A 25,220-nucleotide genomic window follows, 5' to 3' on the forward strand; every position below is an offset into this window, starting at 1 on the left:
ATCTAAGGAAGGCCTATTTATATTCAGGTCATCTTCTCAGACCTGCTATTTCTTTGGGTGATGTTGCGGCTGCATCAACTTTGTGGTTGGAAAATTTAGCGCAACATGAATTGGATTTTGACATATCTAGCATTGTTCGCTTACTGCAACATGCTAATCATTTTATTTGTGATGCCATTTTTGATATTATCAAAATTGATGTTAGATCCATGTCTTTAGCTGTATTATCTAGAAGAGCTTTGTGGCTTAAATCCTGGAATGCTGATATGACATCTAAATATAGATTACTATCTCTTTCTTTCCAAGGTAATAATTTATTTGGTTCTCAGTTGGATTCTATTATTTCAACTATCACTGGAGGAAAAGGAGTTTTTTTGCCTCAGGATAAAAAACCTAAGGGCAAATCTAAGGCTTCTAACCATTTTCGTTCCTTTCGTCAGAATAGGGAACAAAAACTCAATCCTCCTCCCAAGGAATCTGCTTCCAGTTGGAAGCCTTCCTCAAATTGGAATAAATCCAAGCCATTTAGGAAACCAAAGTCTGCCCCTAAGTCCGCATGAAGGTGTGGCCCTCATTCCAGCTCAGCTGGTAGGGGGCAGATTAAGGATTTTCAAGGATTTTTGGATACAATCTGTCCAAAATCATTGGATTCAGAGCATTGTCTCTCAAGGGTATCGAATAGGATTCAAAGTAAGACCTCCTGTGAGAAGATTTTTTCTCTCACACATCCCTGTAAATCCAGTAAAAGCTCAGGCTTTTCTGAAGTGTGTTTCAGACCTGGAGTCTTCAGGGGTAATAATGCCAGTTCCTCCTTAGGAACAAGGTTTGGGGTTTTATTCAAACCTATTCATTGTACCAAAGAAAGAAAATTTGTTCAGACCAGTTCTGGATCTGAAAGTTTTGAATCGTTATGTAAGAGTACCAGCTTTCAAGATGGTGACTATAAGGACTATTCTGCCTTTTGTTCAGCAAGGACATTATATGTCCACAATAGACTTGCAGGATGCATACCTTCATATTCCGATTCATCCAGAACACTATCAGTTTCTGAGATTCTCTTTTCTAGACAAGCATTACCAATTTGTTGCTCTTCCATTTGGCCTAGCAACAGCTCCAAGAATCTTTTCAAAGGTTCTGGGTGCCCTACTATCTGTAATCAGAGAACAGGGTATTGCGGTGTTTCCTTATTTGGATGATATCTTGGTACTAGCTCAGTCTTTACATACTGCAGAATATCATACGAATCAACTAGTGTTGTTTCTTCGGAAACATGGTTGGAGGATCAATTTACCAAAAAGTTTCTTGATTCCTCAGACAAGGGTCACCTTTTTAGGTTTCCAGATAGATTCAGTGTTCATGACTCTGTCTCTAACAGACAAGAGACGTTTAAAATTGGTTGCAGCATGCCAGCACCTTCAGTCTCAGTCATTCCCTTCAGTGGCTATGTGCATGGAAGTTTTAGGTCTCATGACTGCAGCATCGGACGCGATTCCCTTTGCTCGTTTTCACATGAGACCTCTACAGCTTTGCATGCTGAATCAATGGTGCAGGGATTATACAAATATATCACAATTAATATCCTTGAATCCCAATGTACGACACTCTCTGACATGGTGGATAGATCACCATCGTTTGGTTCAAGGGGCCTCTTTTGTTCGGCCAACCTGGACTGTGATCTCAACAGATGCGAGTCTTTCAGGTTGGGGAGCTATTTGGGGAGCTCTGACAGCACAAGGGGTTTGTAAATCTCAAGAGGCGAGATTACCAATAAATATTTTAGAACTCCATGCAATTCTCAGGGCTCTTCAGTCTTGGCCTCTGCTAAAGAGAGAACCGTTCATTTGTTTTCAGACAGACAATATCACAACCGTGGCTTATGTCAATCATCAGGGTGGGACTCGCAGTCCCCAAGCTATGAAAGAAGTATCTCGGATACTTGCTTGGGCGGAATCCAGCTCCTGTCTAATCTCTGCGGTGCATATCCCAGGTGTAGACAATTGGGAGGCAGATTATCTCAGCCGCCAGACTTTACATCCAGGGGAGTGGTCTCTCCATCCAGATGTGTTTTCTCAGATTGTTCAGATGTGGGGTCTTCCAGAGATAGATCTCATGGCCTCTCATCTAAACAAGAAACTTCCCAGATATCTGTCCAGGTCCAGGGATGTTCAGGCGAAAGCAGTGGATGCACTGACACTTCCTTGGTGTTATCATCCTGCTTACATCTTCCTGCCTTTAGTTCTCCTTCCAAGAGTGATCTCCAAAATCATCATGGAACAGTCTTTTGTGTTGCTGGTGGCTCCAGCATGGTCAAACAGGTTTTGGTATGCGGATCTGGTGCGAATGTCCAGTTGCCCGCCTTGGCTACTTCCATTACGGCCGGACCTACTATCTCAAGGTCCGTTTTTCCATCAGGATCTCAAATCATTAAATTTGAAGGTATGAAAATTGAACATTTAGTTCTAAGTCATAGAGCTTTCTCTGGCTCAGTGATTAATATTATGTTACAAGCTCTTAAATCTGTCTCTAGAAAGATTTATTATAGAGTTTGGAAGACTTACATTTCATGGTGTTCTCATAAATTCTCCTGGCATTCTTTTAGAATTCCTAGAATTTTACAGTTCCTTCAGGATGGTTTGGATAAGGGTTTGTCTGCAAGTTCCTTGAAAGGACAAATCTCTGCTCTTTCTGTCTTATTTCACAGAAAGATTGCTATTCTTCCTGATATTCACTGTTTTGTACAGGCTTTAGTTCGTATTAAGCCTGTCATTAAATCAATTTCTCCTCCTTGGAGTCTTAATTTGGTTCTGAAGGCGTTACAGGCTCCTCCATTTGAGCCTATGCATTCTTTGGACATTAAACTACTTTCCAGGAAAGTGTTGTTCCTTTTGGCTATCTCTTCTGCTAGAAGAGTTTCTGAGCTATCTGCTCTTTCTTGTGAGTCTCCTTTTCTGATTTTTCATCAGGATAAGGCAGTTTTGCGGACTTCTTTTCAATTTTTACCTAAGGTTGTGAATTCTAACAACATTAGTAGAGAAATTGGTGTCCCTTCTTTATGTCCTAATCCTAAGAATTCTTTGGAGAGATCCCTACATTCTTTGGATGTGGTAAGAGCTTTGAAATATTATGTGGAAGCTACTAAAAATTTCAGGAAGACTTCCAGTCTATTTGTTTTATTTTCTGGTCCTAGGAAAGGTCAGAAAGCTTCTGCTATTTCCTTGGCTTCTTGGTTGAAACTTTTGATTCATCAAGCTTATTTGGAGTCGGGTCAAACCCCGCCTCAGAGAATTACAGCTCATTCTACTAGATCAGTCTCCACTTCGTGGGCTTTTAAGAATGAAGCTTCAGTTGATCAGATTTGTAAAGCAGCAACTTTGTCCTCTTTGCATACATTTACTAAATTCTACCATTTTGATGTATTTGCTTCTTCGGAAGCAGTTTTTGGTAGAAAAGTTCTTCAGGCAGCTGTTTCAGTTTGATTCTTCTGCTTTTGATTTAATTTTTTTTCTTTCAAAAGTGAAAATAAACTTATTTTTTGGGTTGTGGATTATTTTTTCAGCGGAATATGGCTGTTTTTATTTTATTCCCTCCCTCTCTAGTGACTCTTGAGTGGAAGACTCCACATCTTGGGTATTGATATCCCATATGTCACTAGCTCATGGACTCTTGCCAATTACATGAAAGAAAACATAATTTATGTAAGAACTTACCTGATAAATTCATTTCTTCCATATTGGCAAGAGTCCATGAGGCCCAACCTTTTTATGGTGGTTATGATTTTTTGTATAAAGCACAATTATTTCCAAATTTCCTTTGTTGATGCTTTCTACTCCTTTCTTTATCACCCCACTACTTGGCTATTCATTAAACTGAATTGTGGGTGTGGTGAGGGGTGTATTTATAGGCATTTTGAGGTTTGGGAAACTTTGCCCCTCCTGGTAGGATTGTATATCCCATATGTCACTAGCTCATGGACTCTTGCCAATATGAAAGAAATGAATTTATCAGGTAAGTTCTTACATAAATTATGTTTTTTTGGCTTTTTTTCCAACAGCCTTTACGGTGTTGTTGCGGGGAAATAGAGGTTAAAAATCAATAGATTGTTATCATTTTGTTTTGGTTTTTTTAAAAGACTGAACTCATGAGCCTACCTCAGTATGCTGTCATAAAATTTATTACATTTTAACAAAAGATATAACAGAATTTTTTTTTTTTAATTCTTTGCTTCTTTGATCTAAATCATGACTTCCATATCCATTAAATAGCCTCAATATATATAATTATAATACGTACAAACATATTTTACATAAATCAATGGGATAATAGCGAATATTATTTTACAGACACATTAGCTTTTACTTACAAAGACAGATAAAATGACGTTTTCATTACTTGGTCTCATCATGTGGTCCAGACAAAAAACTCTATATTGAACTGTTGAGAAAAAAAATAAAAAAATAGATGAAATAACTATGATCTGAAAATGTAAATACTGTAGTATTCTTGACATAAAACCTATGAAAACAAGAGACAGCAGCAGAAATAGGCCTCTCAGCGAGTGGTGAGAGAGAGAGAGACAAATAAATGGAAGATCAATCTTTTCAGGACTAGTCCATAAAGTGGCATATATAGATACGTTTTCATACTGCCTTAGGGATACATTTATATGTTATAATGCAAGTTCTCCTTCTGGTGCAGAGCCCATCTCTGAGGGGAACCTAAAGATGTGCTATGGATATGTTCTAGGAATGTACCTTCCCACTGTACTCAAATAAGGCTGACCATATTGCCGCTTTAAAACAGGACACTTATGAAAAATACATATGTCAGGGCTGTTAAAAGAAATGTTTTGAATAATGTAATGTTCCATTATAAAACCCTGACATATGTATTTTTCATGTGTGTCCCGCATTAAAGCGGCAATATGGCCACCCTAAATCTAATGTCTTCTGATTTTGAGCTATCCATCCCTGATTGATGATTCACTCTCCCTTAGAGTTCTATCCAGTAAGTCGGTTCCCAACGTTATAATCTTCATATTAAGGTGATGCCAATGACTTAAATGGTCTAGCTTAGCCATTTTATTAATTATAATGATAAACTCTTTGATAGAGAAGAGGATTTCTATGTTTAAAGAACACTCTGTAGCTTGTGGAAAATACTGTGAGCTAGATTACTAGTGGAGCGGTATTTAGAGCTCAAGCGCAAATACCACTGAAAATAAACTTGTAACGCGGGCGGGTTAGCGCGCATATTACAAGTTGAAAGAAATCCGACATGCGCAAGCTTCAGAAGGAGACAGCGTTAACTTCCTCTCCCCATAGAATTCAATTCAGCACATTTAAAAAAAAAAAAAACTAAAACATCACTCATGTGCTAACCCAACAGCGTTTGACCAAGTGTGCTCAACCCAACATGAGTTATCAAATATTTTACATTCCAATGTTCTTCAGATAGAAGAAATTTTTTCTTTTTAATTTTAAATATATATTTCCATATATATCTGAGGATTTTTTTGGAAATATATATATGTATGTATATATATATATATATATATATATATATATATATATATATATATATATATATATATACAGTATATAATAACAAAGAAGATAAATGTGAAGAACATTGGCATGTAAAAAATTTACAGTAAATACATAGTAAAACACGTTATTAAATATTAAAATTGAATAAAAGTTATTTTTCATGTTTTAAGGTATTTGAGTGGAAAGGGCTCCAACGTATATATACATGTGTATATACAGGGAGTGCAGAATTATTAGGCAAGTTGTATTTTTGAGGATTTTTTTGGAAATATATATATGTATGTATATATATATATATATATATATATATATATATATACAGTATATAATAACAAAGAAGATAAATGTGAAGAACATTGGCATGTAAAAAATTTACAGTAAATACATAGTAATACACGTTATTAAATATTAAAATTGAATAAAAGTTATTTTTCATGTTTTAAGGTATTTGAGTGGAAAGGGCTCCAACGTATATATACATGTGTATATACAGGGAGTGCAGAATTATTAGGCAAGTTGTATTTTTGAGGATTAATTTTATTATTGAACAACAACCATGTTCTCAATGAACCCAAAAAACTCATTAATATCAAAGCTGAATAGTTTTGGAAGTAGTTTTTAGTTTGTTTTTAGTTATAGCTATTTTAGGGGGATATCTGTGTGTGCAGGTGACTATTACTGTGCATAATTATTAGGCAACTTAACAAAAAACAAATATATACCCATTTCAATTATTTATTTTTACCAGTGAAACCAATATAACATCTCAACATTCACAAATATACATTTCTGACATTCAAAAACAAAACAAAAACAAATCAGTGACCAATATAGCCACCTTTCTTTGCAAGGACACTCAAAAGCCTGCCATCCATGGATTCTGTCAGTGTTTTGATCTGTTCACCATCAACATTGCGTGCAGCAGCAACCACAGCCTCCCAGACACTGTTCAGAGAGGTGTACTGTTTTCCCTCCTTTTAAATCTCACATTTGATGATGGACCACAGGTTCTCAATGGGGTTCAGATCAGGTGAACAAGGAGGCCATGTCATTAGATTTTCTTCTTTTATACCCTTTCTTGCCAGCCACGCTGTGGAGTACTTGGACGCGTGTGATGGAGCATTGTCCTGCATGAAAATCATGTTTTTCTTGAAGGATGCAGACTTCTTCCTGTACCACTGCTTGAAGAAGGTGTCTTCCAGAAACTGGCAGTAGGACTGGGAGTTGAGCTTGACTCCATCCTCAACCCGAAAAGGCCCCACAAGCTCATCTATGATGATACCAGCCCAAACCAGTACTCCACCTCCACCTTGCTGGCGTCTGAGTCGGACTGGAGCTCTATGCCCTTTACCAATCCAGCCATGGGCCCATCCATCTGGCCCATCAAGACTCACTCTCATTTCATCAGTCCATAAAACCTTAGAAAAATCAGTCTTGAGATATTTCTTGGCCCAGTCTTGACGTTTCAGCTTGTGTGTCTTGTTCAGTGGTGGTCGTCTTTCAGCCTTTCTTACCTTGGCCATGTCTCTGAGTATTGCACACCTTGTGCTTTTGGGCACTCCAGTGATGTTGCAGCTCTGAAATATGGCCAAACTGGTGGCAAGTGGCATCTTGGCAGCTGCACGCTTGACTTTTCTCAGTTCATGGGCAGTTATTTTGCGCCTTGGTTTTTCCACACGCTTCTTGCGACCCTGTTGACTATTTTGAATGAAACGCTTGATTGTTCGATGATCACGCTTCAGAAGCTTTGCAATTTTAAGAGTGCTGCATCCCTCTGCAAGATATCTCACTATTTTTGACTTTTCTGAGCCTGTCAAGTCCTTCTTTTGACCCATTTTGCCAAAGGAAAGGAAGTTGCCTAATAATTATGCACACCTGATATAGGGTGTTGATGTCATTAGACCACACCCCTTCTCATTACAGAGATGCACATCACCTAATATGCTTAATTGGTAGTAGGCTTTCGAGCCTATACAGCTTGGAGTAAGACAACATGCATAAAGAGGATGATGTGGTCAAAATACTCATTTGCCTAATAATTCTGCACTCCCTGTATGTATATGTGTGTATATATGATTTTATATACATATATAAATGCATAAGTACATATGTATACATATATATATATATACATATATATATATATATATATATATACATATATATATATACATACACATAAATATATTATAGCTCTTTCCATTCAAACACCTTGTCATATACCTTATACTTTTTAACTCTTATAACTTTTCTTTATTAATATTTATATGACATTTTTTATCAGATAGTTTATATCTAAATGTAACTCATTATTTTAATGCTTTTATGTTGTGTTTGGTGCAACTTTTTTTTTAGGCCTAACCCTTCACGCAAAGAGGCCTATTTAACAAATGTCTGTCGGACTTGATCCGACAGTGCGGATCAGGTCCGACAGACATCGCTGAATGCGTAGAGCAATACGCTCTCCGTATTCAGCATTGCACCAGCAGCTCTTGTGAGCTGCTGGTGCAACGCCGCCCCCTGCAGACTCGCGGCCAATCGGCTGCCAGCAGGGGGGGGGGGGTCAATCAACCCGATCGTACTCGATCGGGTTGAATTCCGGCGATTTCTGTCCGCCTCATCAGAGCAGGCGGACAGGGTTATGAAGCAGCGGTCTTTAGACCGCTACTCCATAAATTGTGTTTCTGGCGAGTCAGAAGAATCGCCAGAAACACGGGCCTTCAAGCTCTGTTCGGAGCTTGATAGGTAGGCCCTATGTCTTTTCTCCTGCATGTTAACTCTCAACTTGTCATATGAGAGCAAGTTCTGTTTCTTACAGAATGAGGTTGCCTTTCACCATCCAGATCTTTAGACAGACATATTGCAAAGCAACAATGAATATGCCTAGGCTTTTACTCTCTCACCTTTTTCCTTTGGAGTGTATATACTCTTATCCGTCTGTATAAACAGGTATCCCCTCTGGTATGACACAGGGATGGACACAACTCGCGTTTTACCACCAAGAACACTGCTCTCTACTGCTAGTTGGACATATCTGTTGACTTTTGTAGTATCCAACTTACAGGTAGTTGCCTGAAGAAAAGTGATCTGAGAAAATAAAATGATAGAAGTAATTAGGAATACAAAATAACATACAGAGTGATAAGAAATATCAATGTCAATATACATGGAGCTAGTCCAAGATATGTAGATAAAATGACCACTGTAGAGACAATGAGATAAGACAATTAAATACATAGACATTCAAGGATACTAGGCCTTCTCTAGCAATAGGAATTTAAAGTGGTGTCAAATTTTAATATTATGTAGTATGAAGGTTTGGTTAATACTGTATACATTACAAGTTTGTTTAAGGGACATGAAACCCAATTTTTTAAACAATTTGCAAATTGACTCCTATTATCCAATTTGTTTCATTCGCTTGCCTTTGTTAAAGGAGCGGCACCTTATTACTAGGAGTTAACTGAACACATCGGATGAGCTAAAGACATTAACCATATTTGTGAAACCATCAATATGCATGGGCGTGGTGACATCAGCAGCCGGAGACTAGACGCAGGTGTAAATATTCACCACCTCAATCTCAACTTCCTTAAGCCCTAGAAACACCCAAAACCCACAATCTGAAACCTAATTACCTGTTATTTCAAATAGTTTGTGTCTTGGGTATGTAAAGTTTAAACACACTTTTAAAAAAATAAACATTTCAACATATTTACACTTATAATAGACCATCAAAAAGGCTTAGAGACCCCCATGACCTCTTGATATAAAGCCCATAAATCCCTCTTTAAACTAAAGCCCCTATATAAGTTTTAATTGCCAGTTAATCACTGTAGTAATTTGGATCACTTTGCGTTAATAAATATGCTTTAATTTGAGTAGAGGCTCATGGGAGCTCCTATGAGCACAACAAAGTGATATAAATATACTCAAAGGCCCTAATTTATAGGAGGGGCACCCCTTGTTCTTTTGAATATAAAGTTTGTAAAAAAAACTTAAGTAAACATTTATATATATATAAATAAGTGCATATATATACATTAGATTATACCATATGTTTGATTCACAATATCACAATTTAACAATTTAATAATGACCAATAATAATAAATTCAAATATAAATGTAAGTGTATATTCAAATTGGACATCAAGACCTAATCCTTACTGTGATGTGAAAGACCAAACAGTTTATAATGCGATAGTTTGGAAAGTGTAATATTTAAAAAGACACTTTTCTTTCTTTGTAACAATGCATTATGGTGGATGGTCAACGTTGAACAAACATATTTACATCCATCCGGGAATTCAAACCCGTAGGTACCCTGGTTTTTAAATGTAGAATCCAAAAAACCTCCCTTTCATCCAGTTTCTTTTCCCTGTCACCACCCCGGGGATGTCTAGGGATAAAGTCTATGCCCTGTACCTTCAACAGAGATTTATCAGAATTGTGAAAATTTCTAAAATGTTTGGCAATGGGCGTTCTTGAGTCAGGGTCCTCTATGGACCTAAGATGCTCCATGACTCGGTCCTTCAAGGACCGTTTAGTGCGTCCCACATATTGAATGTTGCACCCCTGACAAGTCAATAGATAAATTACATGTGTACTGTTGCAATTTATAAAATATCTTATATCACTTGTCTTGCCTAATGCTTCTGATCTACAGGTGTTACCCTGAACTATATGTGAGCATGTTTTGCATCGTGAGGCATTACATTTATAGCACCCCTTACGTTTTTGTAACCATGTGTCATTTACGACTCTAGGCAACATGGAGGGTGATAAAATATTTCTCAGTGTCTTGGCTTTACGTGACACAAACTTGCAACCTCCCGCCAGGACTTGATTTAGTTTTTCATCACTCTCTAGAATTGGAAGACTCTTTTTAATTATCTTGCAGATCTTTCCATACTCCATACTGTATGGTGTAGTAAAGATTGGTACAGAAGTAAAAGGTTTCTCATTACCCTCCTTTATGCCCCTTCTGTCTTTCTTATATGTCAAAAGTTCTGACCTGGGGACCTTGTCCACTTCAGTTTTTGCTTGTGTCAAAATGTTTTTGGGGTAACCTCGTGATTTTAATCGTTTAACGGTATCTGCAGCATGCTCTTCATAGGTTTTCGGATCTGTACAGTTCCGTTTCACCCGAATGAGTTGACTTTTAGGAATTGAGGCAAGAAGATGTGATGGATGGCAAGAGTCATATTTGAGAATACTATTGCCTGACGTGGGCTTACGGTATAGTTCAACCTGAATTTCTCCATCTACTGGTCTAATGGTTACATCCAAAAAATTTAAAGAATCTACACTGGATTCTATTGTAAAAGTAAGATTTAACCCATTATTTGACACATATTGATGAAAGGAATGAATAGATTCATTGTCTCCATCCCAAATAAATACCAGGTCGTCTATATAGCGACCATAGTAAATAATAGATTGCCTGAAGGGGTTTGTATCTCCAAAGATGTGGAAGAGCTCCCACCAACCTAAAAATAGGTTGGCGTAGGATGGCGCAAACTTGGCGCCCATAGCCGTTCCACATCTTTGGAGATAGAAACGTCCTTCAAAAAGAAAAAAGTTGTGAGTCAGCAAGTATTCGGTAGCTTGCAACAAGAAAGATATCGTTGCCTCGTCATAATTTGATCTATGTCTTAGAAAAAACTCTAATGCCTCCAAACCCTTATCATGAGGTATAGACGTATATAATGAAGAGACATCCATGGACATAAGAGTGTAACTAGATTTCCATGAAATCTCTTGTGTTTGTCTGATAAAAGATGTTGTATCTTGAATGTAGCTTGATAGTGCTAGAACTAGGGGCTGCAAATATATGTCCACCAATTCAGACAGTGGTTCGTTGAGGGACCCTATCCCCGCTACAATTGGGCGCCCCGGAGGATTTAGGGGATCTTTGTGTATTTTGGGAAAATAGTGAAACACGGCAGTTACCGGCCACTCGGGAATCAAATATTCTGACATATTGGCCGAAATAATACCATTGTCCATGCCGTATTTCACTATCTCCCCCAATAAACCCTTATATATTGCCGTAGGATTAGTGGCCAAAGTACAATATGTATTGCGATCTGATAATTGGCGAGAGGCTTCCCGGACATAATCTTGCCTGTTCAGGACTACTAGGTTTCCACCCTTATCGGACTCTCGAAATACAAGATTTTTATTTGTAGTTAATTGTTTCAATGCTAAATTGTCAGATGCAGTGAAATTCTTATTGGAATGTTTGGTTTTATTAGTAGTGGTAAAGAGAGGATTTTTTAAATCACTGTCAAGTTTAATGAGTTGGTTTTCAATGGTTTGTTGGAAGATATCCAACGAATTGCCTCTTGTTTGTACTGGATAGAACGTACTTTTGTTTTTTAGTCTTGATATATTTATGTCCAGAACAGACGGACCATGTCTAGTGCCATCAGTATCTAATAATTGTAAATCTTCCATATCTTGTATACAACATTTGTCTTGGAATGTTAAACCACCCTCAAAATCATTGATAGATTGTTTATGAGAAACATTGTTTTCCCCGTCCGACATTAACTCTGTCTCAGACTCATCTTTAAGGAAATGTTTTTTAAGAGTGAGTGATCTCACAAATTTGTTTAAATCCAAAATGGTCTGAAACAGATTAAAATGACAGGACGGAGAAAAACTCAGTCCTCGTGACAATACCCTTTCTTCCTCATAACTAAGATTGTAATTAGATAAATTGATCACTTCTTTTGCAGATATCTGTGTGGTTGTTTCCTCCTCACTCTCTGTGGGTATCGTTTTGTTTTTTCTGTGTCTACGACGGTATCTATTTTGGCCCCCTCTACGTTTTCTTTTGGATGTAAAGGTTTTAGAATTGAGTGAGGTGGGCCTGATCCGTTTTTTGACATTGCTAATTGGGGAACAACAGGTGTACTGAGTGCTGATAACTGTTCTGAAGTGTCTTGTGTGTATCCTGCGGAATCACTGTCTGATGTGTCGTAATCGTACTCTGTATCACTAAAGGTTACCTTTTTGTTCTGTTTTGATTTTTTGTATCTGAGTTTTTTGCTCTTATTATTGTTAACAGAGACCGATCCTATATGTGACCATGAATAAACATTTTCAGTATCATAGTCCATTTTATCTCTGTTAATTTTTTGTGCCTTAAATTCCCACAATTCTCTCCGAAATTTCTGCATATTTTCTTTAAATTGTGTATCATAGAGACCGAATTCCGGGTCTGTTTGTACCTGTTTTAATTCAGTTTGTAAATCTTGCATTTGTTTGATCAGTGTCAATCTCTGTTGTTTTTTGTAATTAATCAGAATTGTCATTAGTGTTTGTGAACATGTGGAAAGGGCTTTATTCCATTCCTCTATAAACTTTGAACATGTGACATGGAATGATGGAAACTTCTTAATCCTAAGCCCCCTAGGGATATGTTCTCTCTGTTGGTAAATAAGGAAGGTCTTGATGTCCAATTCTAGTCTAATGTCTGTCTATGTATATAAAGAAATAAAGTAGATATAATTTAAAGAGAAGAAACGTATTTATTTAGGACAGTAGTTTGTCTAATTAGAGTGTGGCTATATCTGTAGTTTATTATATAGAAAATATTTTTGATATATTTAAGATAATAGTTCATTAAAATTATAGTATTGCTACACTTGTAGCTTACATTTTTTATATAAAAGAAGAGTTACAAAATACTTTCGGCCAGATTACGAGTTTTGCGTTAGGAGCTATGCAATACGTATGTATTGGGTACTTGTAAAGCGCGGCTAATCACCCGTAAGGGTCTCAAGGCGCTGCTCATTTTATTGACCTCGGAAGGATGAAAGGCTGAGTGGACCTCGCCGGGGATTGAACCTGTAACCCTTGGGTTACTACAGAGCTCAGCCACAGTGCCTTAGCATGCTGAGCTATCTGTCTGGCTTGCTGAGCTATCTGTCCGGCTATGTGGTGCTAATGAGCAGTTTTTTTCTCACCGCTCACTTACCTGCAGTGCTGGTATTACGGGTTTTTACAAAACCAGCGTTAAAAGGCAAGAAGGAAGCGTAGAGCAAAATTGTGCTCCATACCGCACTTCAATACCAGCGCTGCTTAAGTCAGCGGTGAGCTGGTCGTACGTGCTTGTGCACGATTTCCCCATAGGAATCAACGGGGAGAGCTGGCTGAGAAAAAGTCTAACACCTGCAAAAAAGCAGCGTAAAACTCAGTAACACAGCCCCATTGATTCTTATGGGGAAATAAAACTTATGTTTACACCTAACACCCTAACATGAACCCCGAGTCTACATACCCCTAATATTACACTTATTAACCCCTAATCTGCCACCCCCGACATCGCCCGCACCTGCATTATATTTTTTAACCCCTAATCTACCGCTCCGGACATTGCTGCCACCTACATTATATTTATTAACCCCTAATCTCCCTCTCCCAATGTCGCCGCAACCTAACTACATTTATTAACCCCTAATCTGCTGCCCCCAACGTCGCCACCACCTACCTACATTTATTAACCCCTTATCTGCCGCCCACAACATCGCCGCCACTATAATAAACATATTAACCCCTAAACCGCCGCACTCCCGCCTTGCAAACATTAGTTAAATATTATTAAACCCTAATCTGCCGTCCCTAACATCCCCGCCACCTACCTACATTTATTAACCCCTAATCTGCCGCCCCCAACGTCGCCGCCACTATTCTAAATGTATTAAACCCTAAACCTAAGACTAACCCTAACCCTAACACCCACTAACTTAAATATAATTTAAATAAATCTAAATAAAATTACTATCAATACCTAAATAATTCCTATTTAAAACTAAATACTTACCTATAAAATAAACCCTAAGATAGCTACAATATAACTAATAGTTACATTGTAGCTAGCTTAGGTTTTATTTTTATTTTACAGGCAAGTTTGTATTTATTTTAACTAGGTAGAATAGTTACTAAATAGTTATCCAATCAGCCAATAGGATTGAGCTCACATTCTATTGGCTGTTCCAATCAGCCAATAGAATGCCAGCTCAATCCTATTGGCTGATTGCATCAGCCAATAGGGTTTTTTCTACCTTAATTCCGATTTCTGATAGAATTCTATTAGCCAATAGGAATCTAAGGGACGCCATCTTGGATGACGTCATTTAAAGGAACCGTCATTCAGTAAGAAGACTCCGGATGAAAAGGATGATCCGCGTCGGATGTCTTGAAGATGGACCCGCTCCGCGTCGGATGGATAAAAATAGAAGATGCCGTCTGGATGAAGACTTTTGCCCGTCTGGAGGACCACTTCGCCTGGCTTGGATGAAGACTTCTCCTGGCTTCATTGAGGACTTCGGCCCGGGTGGATGAAGACTTCTGCCGCTTCCTTGAGGATGGATGTCAAGTCTTCAGAACAGTAATTCGATCTTCAGGGGGTTAGTGTTAGGTTTTTTTAAGGGTGTATTGGGTGGGTTTTATTTTTAGGTTAGGGCTTTGGGCCGCAAAAGAGCTAACTGCCCTTTTTATGGCAATGCCCATCCAAATGCCCTTTCAGGGCAATGGGGAGCTTAGTTTTTTTTAGATAGTATTTTATTTGGGGGGTTGGTTGTATGGGTGGTGGGTTTTACTGTTGGGGGTTGTTTGTATTTTTTTTACAGGTAAAAGAGCTGATTGCTTTGGGGCAATGCCCCGCAAAATGCCCTTTTAAGGGCTATTGATAGTTTAGTTTAGGCTAGGTTTTTTTTTATTTTGGGGGGCTTTTTTTATTTTGATAGGGCTATTAGATTAGGTGTAATTAGTTTAAATATCTGTAATTTGTTTTTTATTTTCTGTAATTTATTTATTTAATTGTTTTTAATTTAGTAAATGTATTTAATTGTAGTGTAGTTTTAGGTGTTACTGTAACTTAGGTTAGGTTTTATTTTACAGGTAAATTTGTATTTATTTTAGCTAGGTTGTTATTAAATACTTAATAACTATTTAATAACTTTTCTACCTAGTTAAAATAAATGCAAACTTGCCTGTAAAATAAAAATAAACCCTAAGCTAGCTACAATGGTACTATTAGTTATATTGTAGTTAGCTTAGGGTTTATTTTATAGGTAAGTATTTTGTTTTAAATAGGAATAATGTAGTTAATGATAGTAATTTTATTTAGATTTGTTTAAATTATATTTAAGTTAGGGGGTGTTAGGGTTAGGGTTAGACTTAGGTTTAGGGGTTAATAAATTTAATATAGTGGCGGCAGATTAGGAGTTAATAAGTATAATGTAGGTGACGGCGATGTTAGGGGCGGCAGATTAGGGGTTAATAATATTTAACTAGTGTTTGTGAGGCGGGAGTGCGGTGGTTTAGGGGTTAATATGTTTATTATAGTGGCGGTGATTTCCGGAGCGGCAGATTAGGGGTTAAAAATGTTATTTTAGTATTTGCGATGCGGGAGGGCCTCGGTTTAGGGCTTTATAGGTAGTTTATGGGTGTTAGTGTACTTTTTAGCACTTTAGTTAAGAGTTTTATGCTACGGCGTTGTAACATAAAACCCATAACTACTGACTTTAGAATGCGTTACGAATCTTGCAGGTAGAAGGTGTACCGCTCACTTTTTGGCCTCCCAGGACAGACTCGTAATACCGGCGCTATGGAAGTTTTGCGGTAAGGCCAAAGAAGTGTGCGGTGCCCCTAAACCTGCAAGACTCGTAATAGCAGCGGTAGTGAAAAAGCAGCGTTAGGACCTGTTAACGCTGCTTTTTCAGCTTACCGCAAAACTCGTAATCTAGCCGATAGTTTCTACATCTGTATCTTAAAAAATAATTAGACTGCCCTCTGGGCAGGCTTATCGACTAGTAAAGAGATAATTCTCATGAAGAAAATTGTCTTTTTAAAAGTCTTTGAGGGACCTCGCAGTACTGATGAGACGTATTAGATCATCTTGCCACAGCGGAGAGATTTAGATCATCAGTAGATATGGGCGAATATTTCATAACATTCAAAATGTAAAACAAATTTCGATACATTTGTTCGTTCAGATCTAATTTCGAAAGTTCAAATAACATTCTAACATTCTTTTTTCAAATGTTTGTTTTTGAACTTTAAAGAACATTTAAAAATATTTGTTTGAATATTCAATGTATTTTACAACAGTTTTGAAAATATTTACTAATATTCCATTTCAAATTCTTATCATGCAAATTGAATTTCTCTTGTAAGATGTATCGAGTCCACGGATTCATCCTTACTTGTGGGATATTCTCCTTCCCTACAGGAAGTGGCAGAGAGAGCACCCACAGCAGAGCTGTCTATATAGCTCCCCCCTTAACTCCACCCCCCAGTCATTCTTTCTGCCTGCTTAACTGCTAGGAAGGGCAAAGAGCTATGTGGTGACTAAAATGTAGTTTTTTACTTCTCAAGCAAGAGTTTATTATTTTAAATGGTATCGGTGTGTACTATTTACTCTCTGGCAGAAAAGGGATGAAGATTTCTGCAAGAAGGATGATGATCTTAGCACTTTGTAACTAAGATCCACTGCTGTTCTCACAAGGGCTGAAGAGTATAGGAAAACTTCAGTTGGGAGAACGGTTTGCAGGCTAAGCTGCATATGAGGTATGTTCAGTCTATATTTTTCTAGACAGACTGTGTTAAATCTAGAAAAGGCTGACAATATCCCCATGAGGGAAGGGTAAGCTGTATTCAGATACTTTAATAGGAATTTCAGCTTGCTTGAAGGGCTCATTAGTTACTGGTGACACTCTTAGGAAAAAACATTGTTTTTTTTTTATTTATAACGTTTTTTGAAGGGACTAAAGGGGTCATTGTGGCTTGGTTTTGAGTTTTATAACTCACATGGTTAATTAAGAGACACTCTGGTGTTTCTCTGGTAGGCCTCAAAACATCGAGTGAGGTGGGAGGGGCCTATTTTCCTCAGTTGCGCAGTTTCCTTTCCCCTGAGACATATCACTGCTTCTCCTGTAGTTTCTGCTGTGTTTGAGGGTTGTTAAATAAGTTTTTCCCCCCACAAATCGTTCTGAAGGGCAGGTAGGAGCCACAGCAGAGCGATGTCATGGTGCTGAAAGTCTTTTTTACTGGGGTTAACGTTTTTTCAATCCGTTTTTGCCATTTAAGGGTTAATTGTTTATTTGCATAGCTGTGCAAAGTTACTAAGCCTTTATAATGCTACTGTAAAAATTTCGTTGTTTACTGCTTTTTTACACTGTTTTGCAGAACTGGTGCAGCTTTTTTTCTCTTAAAGGCACAGTACCATTTTATTTCTAAGTGTTTTTTACTTTGATTACAGTGTTTTCCAAGCTTGCTTGTTACATTACTAGCCTGTTTAACATGTCTGACACCAAGGAAAATCCTTGTTTAATATGTTTGGAAGCCATTGTGGAACCCCCTCTTAGAATGTGTCCCAATTGTACTGATATGTCTATAAACTATAAAGAACATATATTAGCACTTAAAAATAGAGCAATAGATGATTCTCAGTCAGAAGTAAATGAGGGTTCGCCATCTAGCTCTCCCCAAGTGTCACAACCAGTAACGCCCGCACAAGTGAAGCCAAGTACCTCTAGTGTGTCAAATTCTTTTACTTTACAAGACATGGCCATAGTTATGAATACAACCCTCACAGAGGTTTTATCTAAACTGCCTGGTTTACAAGGAAAGTGGGACAGCTCTGGGTTTAGGAAAAATGCTGAGCCATCTGACGCTTTAGTAGCCGTATCTGATATGCCCTCACAATGCTCTGAAGTAGGGGTGAGGGATTTGTTATCTGAGGGAGAAATTTCTGATTCAGGAAAGACGCTTCCTCAGACAGATTCTGATATGACGGCCTTTAAATTTAAGCTTGAACACCTCCGCTTATTGCTCAGGGAGGTATTAGCGACTCTAGATGATTGTGACCCTATAGTGGTTCCAGAGAAATTGTGTAAAATGGATAAATACTTAGAGGTTCCTGTTTACACTGATGTTTTTCCAGTTCCTAAGAGGATTGTGAATATTATTACTAAGGAGTGGGATAGACCAGGTATTCCGTTCTCTCCCCCTCCTGTTTTTAAAAAAATGTTTCCCATATCTGACACCATGCGGGACTCGTGGCAGACAGTCCCTAAGGTGGAGGGAGCTAATTCTACTCTGTCTAAGCGTACAGCTATACCTATCGAAGACAGTTGTGCTTTCAAAGATCCTATGGATAAAAATTAGAGGGTCTCCTGAAGAAAATTTTTGTTCATCAGGGTTTTTCTCTTCAACCTATTGCGTGCATTGTTCCTGTAACTACTGCAGCTGCTTTCTGGTTTGAGGCTCTAGAAGAGGCTCTTCAGATGGAGACTCCATTAGACAGAATCCAGGCCCTTAAATTGGCTAATTCTTTTATTACAGATGCCGCTTTTCAACTGGCTAAATTAGCGGCAAAGAATTCAGGTTTTGCCATTTTAACACGCAGGGCGTTATGGCTTAAGTCCTGGTCTGCTGATGTGTCATCCAAATCTAAACTTTTGAACATCCCTTTCAAAGGAAAGACCCTATTCGGGCCTGAACTGAAAGAGATTATTTCAGACATCACTGGAGGGAAGGGTCATGCCCTTCCTCAGGATAGATAAAATAAGATGAAGATCAAACAAAGTAATTTTCGTTCCTTTCGGAACTTCAAGAGTGGTTCAGTTTCGGCTTCCTCTGCTGCAAAGCAAGAGGGGAATTTTGCCCAATCCAAGTCAGTCTGGAGACCTAACCAGGCTTGGAACAAGGGTAAACAGGCCAAGAAGCCTGCAGCTGCCTCTAAGACAGCATGAAGGGGTAGCTCCCGATCTGGGATCGGATCTAGTAGGGGGCAGACACTCTCTCTTCGCTCAGGCTTGGGCAAGAGATGTTCACGATCATTGGGCTTTAGAAATTGTGTCCCAGGGATATGTTCTGGAATTCAAAGACTCCCTTCCACGGGGGAGATTTCATATTTCTCGATTGTCTGTAAACCAGACAAAGAGAGAGGTGTTCTTACGCTGTGTAGAAGATTTGCTTACCATGGGGGTGATCCGCCCAGTCCCAAAAGAGGAACAGGGACTAGGGTTCTACTCAAACCTGTTTGTGGTTCCCAAAAAAGAGGGAACTTTCAGACCAATCTTGGATCTCAAAATTCTAAACAAGTTCCTCAAGGTTCCATCATTCAAGATGGAGACCATTCTGACTATTCTGTCTCTGATCCAGGAAGGTCAATATATGACTACCCTGGACTTAAAGGATGCGTATCTACACATCCCTATTCACAGGGATCATCATCAATTTCTCAGATTTGCCTTTCTAAACAGACATTACCAGGTTGTGGCTCTTCCCTTCGGGTTGGCCACGGCTCCAAGAATTTTCACAAAGGTGCTAGGGTCCCTTCTGGCGGTTCTACGACCTCGGGGCATAGCAGTGGTGCCTTATCTAGACGACATCTTAATTCAGGCATCGACTTTTCAGCTAGCCAAGTCTCATACGGACATTGTGTTGGCTTTTCTGAGATCTCACGGGTGGAAGGTGAACATAAAAAAGAGTTCTCTCTTCCCTCTCACAAGAGTTTCCTTTCTGGGGACTCTGATAGATTTGGTAGAAATGAAAATATTTCTGACGGAAGTCAGAAAATCAAAACTCTTAACCACTTGCCGAACTCTTCATTCCATTCCTCGGCCATCTGTGGCTCAGTGTATGGAGGTAATCGGACTCATGGTAGCGGCAATGGACATAGTTCCTTTTGCTCGCCTACACCTCAGACCACTGCAACTATGCATGCTCAAACAGTGGAATGGGGATTATGCAGATTTATCTCCTCAACTGCATCTGGACCAGGAGACCAGAGATTCTCTTCTCTGGTGGTTGTCTCAGGACCACCTGTCTCAGGGAATGTACTTCCACAGGCCAGAGTGGCTCATTGTAATGACAGATGCCAGCCTGCTAGGCTGGGGTGCAGTCTGGAACTCCCTGAAAGCACAGGGCTTATGGTCTCGGGAGGAATCTCTTCTTCCGATAAACATCCTAGAACTGAGAGTGATGTTCAAGGCGCTTCAGGCATGGCCTCAGCTTGCTGCAGCCAAATTCATCAGGTTTCAGTCGGACAACATCACGACTGTAGCTTATATCAATCATCAGGGAGGAACAAGGAGTTCTCTAGCGATGATGGAAGTAACCAAAATAATCCGATGGGCAGAGGATCACTCTTGCCATTTCTCAGCTATCCACATTCCAGGAGTAGAGAACTTGGAGGCAGATTTTCTAAGTCGTCAGACTTTTCATCCGGGGGAGCGGGAACTCCATCTGGAGGTATTTGCTCAGCTGATTCAGCTATGGGGCACACCAGAATTAGATCTGATGGCATCGCGTCAGAATGCCAAACTTCCTCGTTACAGGTCCAGGTCCCGGGATCCCAAGGCGGTACTGATAGATGCTCTAGCAGTACCTTGGTCCTTCAATCTGGCCTACGTATTTCCACCGCTTCCTCTCCTTCCACGTCTGGTTGCCAGAATCAAGCAGGAGAGAGCTTTCGGTGATTCTGATACCACCTGCGTGGCCACGGAGGACTTGGTATGCAGACCTAGTGGGCATGTCCTCGGTTCCACCGTGGACCCTGCCAATGAGGCGGGACCTTCTAATCCAAGGTCCGTTCTCACATCCAAATCTAGAAAGCCTGTCACCAGGAAGATCTATCATAAGATTTGGAGCAAATATCTTTATTGGTGTGAATCCAAAGGTTACTCGTGGAGTAAGATTAGGATTCCTAGAATATTGTCTTTTCTCCAAGAGGGTTTGGAGAAGGGATTATCAGCTAGTTCTCTAAAAGGACAAATATCTGCTTTGTCTATTCTACTACACAAACGTCTGGCAGATGTCCCAGACGTTCAAACTTTTAGTCAGGCTTTGGTCAGAATTAAGCCTGTATTTAAGCCTGCTGCTCCGCCATGGAGCCTAAACTTAGTCCTTAGAGTTCTTCAAGGGGTTCCGTTTGAACCTATGCATTCCATAGATATTAAGCTTCTATCTTGGAAAGTTTTGTTCTTAGTTGCTATCTCTTCGGCTCGAAGAGTTTCTGAGCTATCTGCTTTACAGTGTGATTCCCCTTATCTTATTTTCCATGCAGATAAGGTGGTTTTGCGTACCAAACCTGGTTTTCTTCCTAAGGTTGTTTCTAATAAGAATATCAATCAAGAGATTGTTGTTCCTTCTCTGTGTCCTAATCCTTCATCAAAGAAGGAACGTCTGTTGCACAATCTTGATGTGGTTCGTGCTTTAAAGTTCTACTTACAAGCAACCAAAGATTTCCGTCAAACATCTTCATTGTTTGTTGTTTATTCTGGTAAGCGGAGAGGCCAAAAGGCTACGGCTACCTCTCTTTCCTTTTGGCTGAAAAGCATCATCCGTTTGGCCTATGAGACTGCTGGACAGCAGCCTCCTGAAAGAATTACTGCTCATTCTACTAGAGCTGTGGCTTCCACATGGGCTTTTAAAAATGAGGCTTCTGTTGAACAGATTTGTAAGGCGGCGACTTGGTCTTCGCTTCATACTTTTTACAAATTTTACAAATTTGATACTTTTGCTTCTTCGGAGGCTATTTTTGGGAGAAAGGTTCTACAAGCAGTGGTGCCTTCCGTTTAAGGTCCCTGTCTTGTCCCTCCCTTCATCCGTGTCCTAAAGCTTTGGTATTGGTATCCTACAAGTAAGGATGAATCCGTGGACTCGATACATCTTACAAGAGAAAACATAATTTATGCTTACCTGATAAATGTATTTCTCTTGTGATGTATCGAGCCCACGGCCTGCCCTGTTTATTTAAGACAGGCATATATATTTTTATTTTTAAACTTTCAGTCACCACTGCACCCTATGGTTTCTCCTTTTTTTTCCTAGCCTTTGGTCGAATGACTGGGGGGTGGAGCTAAGGGGGGAGCTATATAGACAGCTCTGCTGTGGGTGCTCTCTCTGCCACTTCCTGTAGGGAAGGAGAATATCCCACAAGTAAGGATGAATCCGTGGACTCGATACATCACAAGAGAAATACATTTATCAGGTAAGCATAAATTATGTTTTTAAAATATTTGATTTCGAAAGTATTTCTAATCTTCATTTATCTTTTATAAATGTAGCATTCAAATTCTAAACCTACAATCGAAATCAAAATTGAAAGTTACATTCAAAAGAACAAAAGAACAATCAGGGGACGCTGAGCAAAAAACCCTGTGACGTTATACCTACATCCTTTAGGCTTAAAAAGGGTTAAAGGGATATGAAACCCAAAAATGTCCGATTTACTTCTATTATCAGTATTTGAGTAAGGAAAATTAAAACAGCGCTAGTTACCTGATTGGAAGAACCAATTACAATAAGTGTACAGTTTGAATAAATATAAATATCACTGGTCGTGTAAGACTAGTTTTAAAAACTAAGTTAAATATTTCTCATAAAGATGTGTGTATGTATATGTATATATATATATATATATATATATATATATATATATATATATATATATATATAAGAGAAAAACAATATTACTAACAATAAATACTGTCAATGACTAAGTTAAAACAGTCACAAACAACAATAATAATCTCACCAATGACCAAAAAACTGGTCAGATAAGGTATATACGAAACTCTATTTATTGAAGCCGGTTGCTGCTATTTCACAAATGGTGTCGTTCAAACCGCCTGAAGTAAGGTAGAAACCAAAAAAGTCTGCAAAGAAACAAAGCGCAACCAGAACCAAGTGTAGTATAAAGTTAATGAACACACAACGTACTTACAATGTTAACAAACGTTTATTGCATATTAATCCAGTAGTTGCATAAAAAGCACTTAGAGTCCCGTGCATGTCTTTGATCAAAGTCCTCAGTCAGCGCATCTTCGTGTCAAACTGTCAGCTCGCATCCATACGTCCTGCGTATATCTAAAGCCAACAAAGTTTTTCCCCGCTGATCCAAAGAGTGTGTGTGACGTAAATTAGCTACGGGTCCTCACTTGATGCAAAAAGCCTCAACGCGTTTCAACCGCCAATGTGCGGTCTTTCTCAAGAGGGTGATTCACTTTGTCAGCTTTAGATATACGCAGGACATATGGATGAGAGCTGATAGTTTGACACTGAGATGCGCTGACTGAGGACTTTGGTCAAAGACATATATACGGGACTCTAAGTGCTTTTTATGCAACTACTGGATTGATATGCAATAAACGTTTGTTAAAGGGACATAATACTCATATGCTAAATCACTTGAAACTGATGCAGTATAACTGTAAAAAGCTGAGAGGAAAATATCACCTGAGCATCTCTATGTAAGAAAGGAAGATATTCTGTGTAAAAAGTTGTACTCAGCTGCTCACAGCTGCAGGTAAAAAAAAAAAAAAAATGAAGAAATGAGCAGCAGCCAATCAGCATCACCAGTGCTGAGGTCATGAACTCTTTTACTGTGATCTCATGAGATTTGACTTAACGCTCATGAGATTTCATTGTAAACTTCCCTAAACTGAATAGGGAAATAACGTGAGAGTGCACAAGGCTCATCCCTTCAGCTGTCCCGGGACAGACATACTAATATGCTGCTTAGAAATCCTTTACAATGGGATGTGGGTACTGAGGAACTTTTGAGGTAAAATCTCTTTCTTTTTTACATAGAGATGTTCAGGTGATATTTTCTAGTCAGCTTTTTACAGCTATACTGCATCACTTTCAAGTGTTTAAACATTTGGGTATTATGGCCCTTTATCATTGTAAGTGCGTTGTGTGTTCATTACCTTTATACTACACTTGATTCTGGTTGTGCTTTGTTTCTTTGCAGACTTTTTTGGATTCCATAGTATTATTTTTGAAGAGATACATAGGTAGGTGTTTGGAGCACTACATTACAGGGAAATAGTTCTGCCATCTATTGCTCTTGCAAATGGGTTACATTCTTGCAAAACTGCTGCCATATAGTGCTCGAGACACGTGCACACTCCTGAGCTTATGTGCCTGTTTTTCAACAAAAGAGAACAAGAGAACAATGGAAATGTGATAATAGAAGTAAATAAGAAAGTTGAATCATGAAAGAAACAAAATGTGATTCCATATCCCTTTAAGAAAAATAAACCAAAGTGCAGCTTTGAATGTGACTGAAGAGGGCGCTAGTGACCCAGATATATTTATCATTCTGCTTTAGTGGGATTTTTTCTGCTTTGTTCTGTATATTCCCTATTTAAAGGTCAGGTCAGCATGTGACTCAGCTTGTGTGCTGGAATGTTTGCCTGTCTGTGCAAATCATTGATAGAGTCTTCTGCATAAGTCGTTATGGAAGTCCAGGCAAAATAGCCAATATCACACGGGTTACTGTCTGACTGCAAAATAGCCAATATCACACGGCTGGCTATGTGTGTGCTAGAAACTTGTCTACCTAGTACATCTACAGATATTACTTAGGATTTTACAACATTCTTAAAGTGACGTAAATTATTTTTAAACAAATTCCGTTCTTCTACAGATTACAAGTAGAGCGCAAAATATTGTTTGTGTGAAAGCGATATTTGCGCTCAATTTAGTAATACCAGCGCATGCAAATGTGTGCTGGTATTACAAGTGAGGTGCAAAGCGAAAGTGGCCTCGCGTTTGCATTGCACGGAAGCATTGTGCTCACGAGAGCACGCTTCCATAGCTTCTATTTCACACGGCATGAGAACTAGAGCAGTGAAGGGGGTAAG

At 38.8% G+C, this 25,220-nt stretch overlaps 1 protein-coding gene across 1 annotated transcript in view; it reads right to left on the minus strand.

Annotated features, from left to right (window-relative positions):
• Positions 1-25,220, minus strand: part of LOC128667103 (complement C4-like) — a 236,879-nt gene that overhangs the window by 192,998 nt on the left and 18,661 nt on the right. Inside the window, 2 exon segments of the mRNA XM_053721997.1 lie at positions 4,361-4,431; positions 8,450-8,633. Coding sequence (XP_053577972.1) covers positions 4,361-4,431; positions 8,450-8,633 — 255 coding nt within the window.

The sequence above is a fragment of the Bombina bombina genome, chromosome 7 (assembly GCF_027579735.1).
Source record: "Bombina bombina isolate aBomBom1 chromosome 7, aBomBom1.pri, whole genome shotgun sequence".
NCBI lineage: Eukaryota > Metazoa > Chordata > Amphibia > Anura > Bombinatoridae > Bombina > Bombina bombina.